The 9,744-nt window shown below is 33.1% G+C and overlaps 1 protein-coding gene across 1 annotated transcript; it reads right to left on the bottom strand.

The window, feature by feature from the left end:
- Positions 1–4,947: 4,947 nt before the first annotated feature.
- On the bottom strand, positions 4,948–8,110 carry LOC140746853 (uncharacterized). Its single transcript, XM_073078951.1, has 4 exons — positions 8,065–8,110; positions 7,541–7,705; positions 6,447–6,689; positions 4,948–5,085 (listed from the first exon to the last, which is right to left on the bottom strand). The coding sequence occupies exons 1-4, from the start codon at positions 8,108–8,110 to the stop codon at positions 4,982–4,984; spliced, it is 558 nt and encodes a 185-aa protein (XP_072935052.1). The 3' UTR covers positions 4,948–4,981.
- Between the last annotated feature and the right edge of the window lie 1,634 nt (positions 8,111–9,744).

The following is a 9,744-nucleotide window of genomic DNA, read 5'->3' as shown; positions in this document are numbered from 1 at the left end:
TAAAAATGGATATTATGAATGAGATTCTAATTAAGTTAAAAATGTGATTTTATTTTTAATTTCATTAAACTTTTCTGTGAATAAAAGCTAAAGTAAAAGTGATCTTGTTTAAATACGCGAGAAGTGCAGACACTGAAAGATTCCTTACTCAAACCCGTGTAACTATTTCATTATTAACTTGCACTGAAAACGGACTGAAAGCCCGAGTTAAGTCCTTAAAACTATCCGCGAATGAAGGGAACGAGTCAGTTGCTCCACTCAAAAGTTTCCATTCAATTCGAAAAGTTAAAAATTAACGTTTCGCAAACTGAATAAAATGTGAAGTGTCTGCGTGTGTCTTAGAACTTCGTAACGGTCTTTTATTAACATATTTTTATTTATTTTCCCTCTGAAACCATGCAAAGTTCAGAGACGGTCATAATATTACAGCTGGAACAATATCTGAAAATAAACTCGGGAAGATTTGAGTTATTCGTTTAATATAATTTTAACATAAATAAAGTCTTGTTGTTTTGAAAGCATAACTATAATAAAATATCGTTATGAAAAATGTTTTTTTTTTACCTTATTTATAGTTGATGGTACTATTATCATTTGTTATCTACATATACAACGTATGTTTACATCTTCCAAAAATACTTTTGTTAAATTACATTAACAGCCAGTAGTAACGTAACTTTTCACAACAATACTATGTCGTGCCTCGTAAGTCACAAAGCCTTGGGTTTATAAATGTCCACACAAGCATTTTCGACGTCAACTCATTTCCGTTACCAGAGGTCGCCTATTCCCGGAGGCATTCAAGTTGTTTGCGAAGCAGTAAAATAAGTTTGGACTGGTGAATACAAACAACATTTCTGCAATCAACACCAGGAGAGAAATGGAACTCAAGTTTAAGATGAACAACCCAAGGGGACAGAAGTTAGATACGGTTGATTTAGCATTATTTTCGCACATTAGACATAAACTTTAAGTGAATGTGTGTTGAGGACAAATGCGTAAACTAGGACATATTTTCTGGGGTACAGTGAATAAGGCTATTGTAACGTTTTGGCGTGTAACACACAGATATATTGATACTCGGACGCGCTTGGGTAACATAAAAAAGTAAAAGGCAGTGCAATAGAAAGAATAGCTATTAAGATGCATAGTATGCATTTCGATTTAATGACTATCTATCAATTAGTAAATTGCTTACCCTACTACATAGAACTTCCTTCCAAGGTATTTCCGGAGGGCTATGAAATGGGGAGTGTCAGCGATGCGTTGGAGATTTATCTGGTATTGTAAATGATTGATGACGGTGACAGTTTTCCATCATAGTAGCCCGTCACCTTTATCGCTAGGTTTGAATTTAAAAATAAGCTATTTAACCTTAAATTTATCGCTTATCTTTTATAATAGTAAGCTGTACTTAAAAGCGGCCTAAGTATTTTCGTTTACATAAATTTCACCGTGAAATAACTCCTCAATGAAACACATCCGTCATCCTACGCTTCGCTGATCACAAGCAACTCGACCTCTTCTTACTATTTTGTTTATGTTGTCCCCTACTTTCTATTATCAGCATAAATCCTGGGACAAACAAGTCGAAAATTGGGCCGTGTTAAACAGCTCCTGGAATAGTTTCGTTACAAGTTACATCTTACGTTTCTTAAGAAATGCGGGCTATCTTTCCGAAACTTGAAAATGTCCGCGAACTTCGCACATTTTATTCAACAAACATTTTAAGAACTTTCGGCAGGGGCTTAAGTTTCAAAGTAAATATATTTTACATTGTGTCATCGTGGGAAACTTTTAAATTATTTGATCAGATTACAGGGAATTTCTTGGAAAGTAGGTAATCTTTACCCTCCTGGGACATTAAGTTACGTCACGGGGTGCTACGCTCAGCGGCTCAGTACGAAGTTATAAGATTAGCAACTGAATGAGTAAAAATCGCATAAATATTTGGATCGTTAAACCATCATTTGTTTCTTTTTTAAATAATAGACATGATTTGCAACTGAATGAGTAAAAATCGCATAAATATTTGGATCGTTAAACCATCATTTGTTTCTTTTTTAAATAATAGACATATGTTTTATGTGTTATCTGTGACGGACGACTAAAACAATGGGCAAATATATTATCTGTATCATATGTTTATATTTAACCTGTATAAATTCGTTCGTACCTCTGATAAACTATTGAACTTCATCATTAAATTATTTTTCGCACCATTATTCCACTAAAATATATAACACGTTTTTATACGTGAAAACTATAAATAATCTCTATAGTAAGATAGTAGGCACGTTAACATATCTCAATTTGAATCAAACATTAAAAACTAAATATACATAGCTTCAAAGTATAATAATGAAATTAGCTGCAAATTTCTTATTAAAAATTTATATACTAAAGTAAATCTACCATTACCTTTTTAATTAACTCTCCCTACGATACCTAATGCTAAGTACGGTAACACATGCTTAGTTATGCTATAAGACATTATACATAATAATAATAACAGAGAAGTTTCGCAAAGGGTAACCCTCGTTCGCAATTTGCATAATGTCGGCATTCTCCAAAGAGGTGAAAAGTAACATATGCCTTACAGGAGGTGATGTATCGGAAAATTTTAACAAGGGTTTACCTGTATTAGTATGAGGGGCAAGTGCTGAGTAAGCGCTCTGCCTTTATGCGAATTGCGATGATTTTTATTTCAGCTATATTCCATCAATTTTTTAATATTATACTGTACCTATTATTTTATAAAATAAGGCACGGTGTTATAAAAACTACTTTTTATTAGGAGACAATTCAAATGGAGTCTTCAAAAAAAAAGGTTTCAAGAAGTACCTACTATTTCATTTCAATTCACGGAATGAGATCACAAATAATCTATTAATGTGCAAATACTTAACCCTATACTTGACATTGTGCACTTAAATGCACATTAGAATCAGATTTTTTTTCTCGGATAATGCGACATCGAATCTTACTAATAATAACTGAAAGCGAATTAGCAAACGTTTCTTTATGTCAGAAAATGAAATCAATATCTGTCTCGTTCACACATTGTAAATGGTAAACAAAATAGCGAGCCGTCATTCAGCGCCTGCGCAACGCTCTCTAAGAATCTTATTTTATCTGAATGAAATTAAGTTATATGTACGAAATTTATATAATCTTACCTTCTGCAAGCTTTATGCAATGTTTGGTGATATTTTTTTGAGATATAATGTTTTGAATATATAGTAATTCATGACTTTTGTTATGTGTGCATTAAAATGCACACTGCCAACGACATACAATATTACTGTTTGTCAATATTGTGTCTTTAAATGCACACTGCCAACTTTGCTACTATATACTAAGGTTCTGCACACAAGGTAGGGGGTTGGGTGAACAAAGTTCAGACAGAGTTTTTTTTTTTATAATTCATGACTGAAATTAATATTTCCCCGTTTCCACTAAATTCCCAGTCCTTAGCTTGCAATATTTTTTTCAGATGACTGGAGGCCGAAAAATTCTAGCTTTGGTGTCTAAAATGCGTAATTAAATCGGATGTAGAATCCAGCAAATCCCTAGAAAGATGAATTCCAGATGTCTAGGTCTCATAAAAACGTCCCTGAACTCAAGTCCTGTCCAATCAATAGCGTCTTCTGTCAAAAATGTAAACATCTCCAATAATGATGATTCCAGAACATCTGCAATATCAATCCCAGATAAGACCAAATTCCCACTTGAGGTCGGCTATAGATGCGCCACTAGCCCTGAAGACTAAGCTGGAATGCCTCAGAAAAGTATATCTTCTTACCACATCCTTCAAACAAGTGGAATAAAGTCCAATCATATGCTCAAATTTAATACAACATTCTATTGGAAACATGGATGCAGGTCTAAACAGACAAGTCGCTTTATAGCGTACAAATGTGATAGGCCATTGTAAGTATTGTCCTCACAGATCCTGGACATCTTCGTTTGTAATTCCTGGTTGCTGTTTCGTCATGGGAACAGCGGTAAACAAAAATTATTGCCACTCAAAAAGTTTCGAGTCGCTTTATGTGGGAACTGTGTTTTTTTGGGAGGAGGTCTTCTAATCTCTCAACTCAACTAAAATATCTCAAAACTTGTTGACATGTCATAACTTCCGAGACTTTTATCTTTAGTATTTTCAAAATGTATGATATTTTTTATATTTTTTAATTATTTCTTAGTTTAGTGAGTACTTGGCGGTGTGCATTTAAAGACACATATTTTTTTTCTCGTGAACCTGGCAGTGTGCACTTAAAGACACATACTATATTCTGAAAACTGAAATTCAGAGATTTTTTATTTTATTTTTCCTAATATCCTTATAACCCAATTAACGCAGGGAAGTAGCAAAAGTATAATTTTTTTAGGATAAAATTCTCTGCCAAGTATAGGGTTAAGTTAAAGTTTGAAATGATATGTGATTTGGTAAGTAGGTTACCTACAATTAACTACAATATCAGTCATTTTCTTTTGAACACTGAGTCTAATACCTACGTATTGGCTGTAGTCTTAATTAAAGTTTAGATTTATTACCGAAAGTAGTTGAAAAAAGTAATAAGTTCTAATGGAAATCCAAAAAGACCATTAATTATCCAAACATCCTTTGGATAGCATCCCCTTTTAATCTTTCCAATGGGCTTAGCGAGGTTATAAAAAGCGTTATTTTTTATAATATTCTCCAAGTGTGGAGCGGGAAATTTAATTAAATCTCTAGATTGGCCATTAAGATTATGGAAGCCACGGTCCGCTTCATCTCCTATGATAAAATTATTACAGCCGAAGTAAAACTAAATGTGAAATAAAAATGAAAAAAGGAAAGCCAATGTCATTAGATTTTGAAAGTATTATTAAGTACATGAACATTACAAAATACGACCTCACAATAATAGTTAAAACGTAAATGTAGACATAAAGATGTATAGTTTGTTTTATTCACAAAGTTTTAAACTATTGTTTTCTAATCATCAATCAAGTTCAGACTTTTCATTGCTGCTATATGTGACATAAACATGAGGCCGCTTGGATTCTTGTAGCATTTACTTAATGGCTGGACAGTAACATCTGGAAATAAAACATATTTAAAACTTTTTTCTTTAAGAAAACTATTTAAATTATTTTATAATAGTGTTATTTTTATAATAATGAGTTCTCATTTATATTATCACTGGCTGGTACGATTGTATAAGTTAGCATAAAAAAAGAAAAACACGCATCTTGACGTTTGAGTTGTATTTTGAGCGGGAAATGTAAATTGGCTGAAGAAATAGTTTAGTTTTTACAATTCAACCTTATCAGGATTGACATATTCTGAAATAATTCGTTATTTATACTCGACTGTGGAGTGTAATGTTTTTCCAGCGTATACAATATACATGTATGTATTGCACGCGTCATAAGGCCCGTGCCAGACATAAACAAATATTTGAACAAAGACTTTGCTCACACATTTGAACACTTATTTGTTTACATTTTTTAACTTGTCTCTCATTTCATGGTCTCCTAGCAACTGGACTTTGCGCATGTGTAGCAGAAAGGCTCCGCACATATTTTAAGTTTGAAGTAGTTTGAACGCTTTGATGTGCGCTCGAAAAACCGACACCATGGCAAAGTGCAAATATTTGAAGCAAGCTTTGTACAAATACACAAATACCCGTGCATCACTGTGTTCAAACATGTGTTCAAATGTTTGTGCTATGTAACACTTTTTTTATAATTTTAGATACTCCTCAAAAATACTAAGTTTAAAATCTAAAAAAACTGTAACATCAGTAACATCACTAAAAATACGTGTAACATCAGTATTATTCGCTTCATAATAATTTTAATTGAATACCTATTGCAAATCACGGTCTAATTCAATGTAATTTAATTATAATTCATAAAATAAAAAATCCACTTAATTCTACTAATCTATTGTATGTTTATATTGACGGATTGTACTGTCAGATGATTTTTATTGAAACCTCCATAGCTGTACAGCTAGATGGAGCCACAGATATATAGCGTTAAGAAGCGTGCGTTTTTGGATTTTTCAAACTATCTGTTTGTTTGGAACGCTCTTTAGCCATAATTTTTTTAGTGTACTCTAACATATGAGGAGTCCTTATATTCGTCTTAATTTTAAATATGTCGTAGGCTATACTTTTAAGCAGTAGAATTTTATCGTCTTACTAGCTGACCCGGCAAACGTTGTGTTGCCATATGAATTAAAAAAGAAATTAAGGGTGAACAACCCTTATCACTTAGGGGTATGAAAAATAGAGAGTAGGCGATTCTCAGACCTACTGAATATGCATATAAAATTTGGTGAAAATCGGTAGTTCGTAGCCGTTTCGGAGGAGTACGGTAACTAACATTGTGACACGCGAATTTAATATATAAGATAATAATGATGTATTTTTGTTAATGTTACTTATACTTACTGACACCCACTACACAAGAGAACATATCAATATGACAGTGATTGATCATCGGCCTGTAACTATAAGTCTCCATATCTGATTTCCAAATTTGGGCACAAGCAGGATCATAAGTGTCCAGGCAGTATGTAGGACACGTGTGGTTACAGGACTGATGTGCCCCCATTATGCTGAAGTCGTAAACTCGCCGGCCGGAGCGGTGGGTCTGTTTTATGTTGCACAGATGATTGGGCACTTGCTTTATATCTGGAAGTTGAGTTAAGAGTAATTAACATGCTTGGAGTATTTGTAATAAGCAAGACTTTTTGTATTCGTATATCCTCATATCCTTACTAGGATTACTTGTATTGTAGGTGTCGTGGATGTGTGGACGTTTCTGCCTAATCAAGTCAGTTACAGATGCGTTGGCACTCCTGAAGACTAAAAGTCACTTTATATGTAAGTCAGCCGGTATTTACATCCTTTCACCGGAACGCAAGAAATACTTCCCGTTACATACAAGTATGGCGATTCTACCAACTTTCTTTCCAAGATGTTAAATTTTAATTCATACGCGACTTATTTGGTTTACTCATAATAATGAAGGTTCCGAGACCTCTGTAGTTTGACTAAGATGACGTGACGGATAACATTAGCCTTTCGAAATCAGTCCGGCATTGCGTATATGCTCAATGTACCAATACGCACGACCAACATAATCCTTTGCAGGAGAGGCTTATATCCAACAGTAACTTATATAAACTGATGAACTTCATTCCACAACACAATGGTTGCCCACAACAATGTGCAGCACATACAAATGCATTTTATTGATAAGATAATAAAGTTTATAAGCCAATTATACACGTAAAACCAACAAAACTATTCTTCATATACTAGTAAAAAAGATATGCGTCAAACTAAAAATTCCACATAATTTAGTGAACAAGAAACACTTAAGTTAACATTCATAAAGTCGTCCAATTTCAAAGAATCGCTTTGAATAGATAGGCGGCCACAAGAAGCCAAGTATTACTGAATCAGTGTGCAAAAATCCTATGATTATGTAAATCGGGTTCGCAAACTTCATCTCGTCTAGCATTAGCATAATGACCAACCCACGAGAGACTCGAGACGGCATCTGATCTTCTTCAAATGGCATACATTATGGAACTTCTTGATGATCGAGGCGCCGTCCTTAGTGGCCAGTCCGCACACCGGATCGTAAAAGTTGGAACACAGCCTGGCGTCGCAGTTCTCGTCGGTGGTTACGGGTGACAATACTGAAAATAAGGGTAGTTGATATTATTTTATTATGTGCATTTATTATTCAAGGGCGTGTGGATGAAAATTTTCTGTTATAGAAGAAGAATGGAATGTTTTGAAGATAATATAATTTGTATGTATATAAACGTAAATAATTATTTGTAAGTATAATGCTTATGAGTAAAATAATATTATCATGTTCTAGGCAAAACGTACAAAAGTATTGTCAATCGGTAATCACATAGTATGTGCAAATATTAAAAAATCGAATTGAAAATTCGACTTTGTCGACGGCTAGATCGCTTGACAAAATTAATAAAATTTTCAATATACTACTACAACTAAATTTCACTTTTTCTAGTAGTAATCAACTTACGTTTCAACAAGAAAAATACTCCCACAGCTCTCAGTGTAAAAATCATTTTCAGCGTATTCAGTAATTACATCTGCAGGCATAATGAATATGTTTTTACGAGTATGAAACTCTTTCCGGTGTAACCACTTTCAAATACCGCTTGATCCATAACTATTGACGAAGAAATTTACCTTTGATTAAATTCTCATTTTATAACTTACGCGTAAAAAAGTATTCCCTTACATATTCCATGCATGTTTTTAAATTATTGATGGGGTGATAACATTATACTTTTGTATCCTTGTATATCTAAACTATGTAAGTTATGTGAAATTTAACACGAAACATTATATTTTTATTTTAAAATTTCGGAATAACGCATGAAATCATAATAAGTAACTAATGCCGGGATCAAATTCCAACATGGTGCTGTAGTACGTACTGTAGCAGTGTTGTAATGTACTACATAATTTTATGTGAATATTTCAGAAAAATATCTACCATTTACGGATGGATGAACTATCATATCAACTCTACTCTACGAATAAGAGATGAGAACAGCGGAGGATCGGGACTACTCGTTCCAAATTGGGTGAAAAGACTATTAATTATCGAAACATCCTGTGGATAGCATCGCCTTTTATTCTTTCCACTCTTTGCGAGGTTATAGAAAGCAGTATTTTTTATAATATCCTCCATGTGTGGAGCAAAAAATTTAATTAAATCTCTAGACTGGCTATTAAGATTAGCTTAGGGAAGCCATGGTCCGCTTCAACTCCTATGATGAAATTAATTCAGGAGAAGTAAAACCAAATGTGAAATAAAAATTAAAAAGGTAACGTCGATTCTAACTTCTGAATATAACTATAGCGTGACCAAAGAATAAGATTAATATTTAATAATAAGTATTAAAATTTGAAAAAAAGAATCGTTTTAGTACTTATTTATTACTATTTCGTTAAATTCGTATTTATTTTCATTCAATTTGGCCCAAAGTGATTAATTTATTATGGTTTGAGAAAATATTAATGTTATTGTGGTATTTTTTGTTTGTTCAACAAATAAATGATGATCAAATTGTCATAATATGGTCTGAGATTCCGATATAAGACGACCTTCACCGAGCTGCTTAATGGATGAAACCTTTTTTATGTGAAATTAAATATGCCAAAAAGTATATTGCAAATGGGTTGTCTAAAAAATTTTAGTCCAGAATAGCTTTTTTTTCTTAAAATCACACATATAATATGGCGGTGTTGCCGCCGAGTCGAACCACAAAGGGTACTACCACCTTCAAAATGTAAGGTGTCGTTGTATTTATCTAAATTGTAGGTTTCATGTAAGCTATATTTTTAAGGAGTCTTATCTTCGTATAATAATGATGTGTTTTTTATTAATGACCAGCTCGTTTCTTTAATAGAATAATCGTGAATCTGAATGCGGTTGTTGTGGTCATTTGGATGAGCACACCTATTGTGTTTCAATAAACCACTAAATACAATTATATGACAATTTGTGGTATATTAGTACCGCACAATAAACATTTATTGACATTATTGACAAAATTTTACCAATATTGGTTGACCACATTATTAAAATAAACAATGGATGATGTGGCTACAATTTATTGTATTAAGCCTTTTCTGTTTCCATAAACTGAATAACTCAATACCAAACTTTTCTGTGCGTTTTAAGGGATAG

This window comes from Epargyreus clarus, unplaced genomic scaffold (genome assembly GCF_041222505.1).
Source record: "Epargyreus clarus isolate Ecla_fem2 unplaced genomic scaffold, WU_Ecla_fem_2.2 ptg000014l, whole genome shotgun sequence".
NCBI classification, from domain to species: domain Eukaryota; kingdom Metazoa; phylum Arthropoda; class Insecta; order Lepidoptera; family Hesperiidae; genus Epargyreus; species Epargyreus clarus.
The sequence above is the reverse complement of the archived record's forward strand: the minus strand, read 5'-3'. Positions and strand labels throughout refer to the sequence as shown.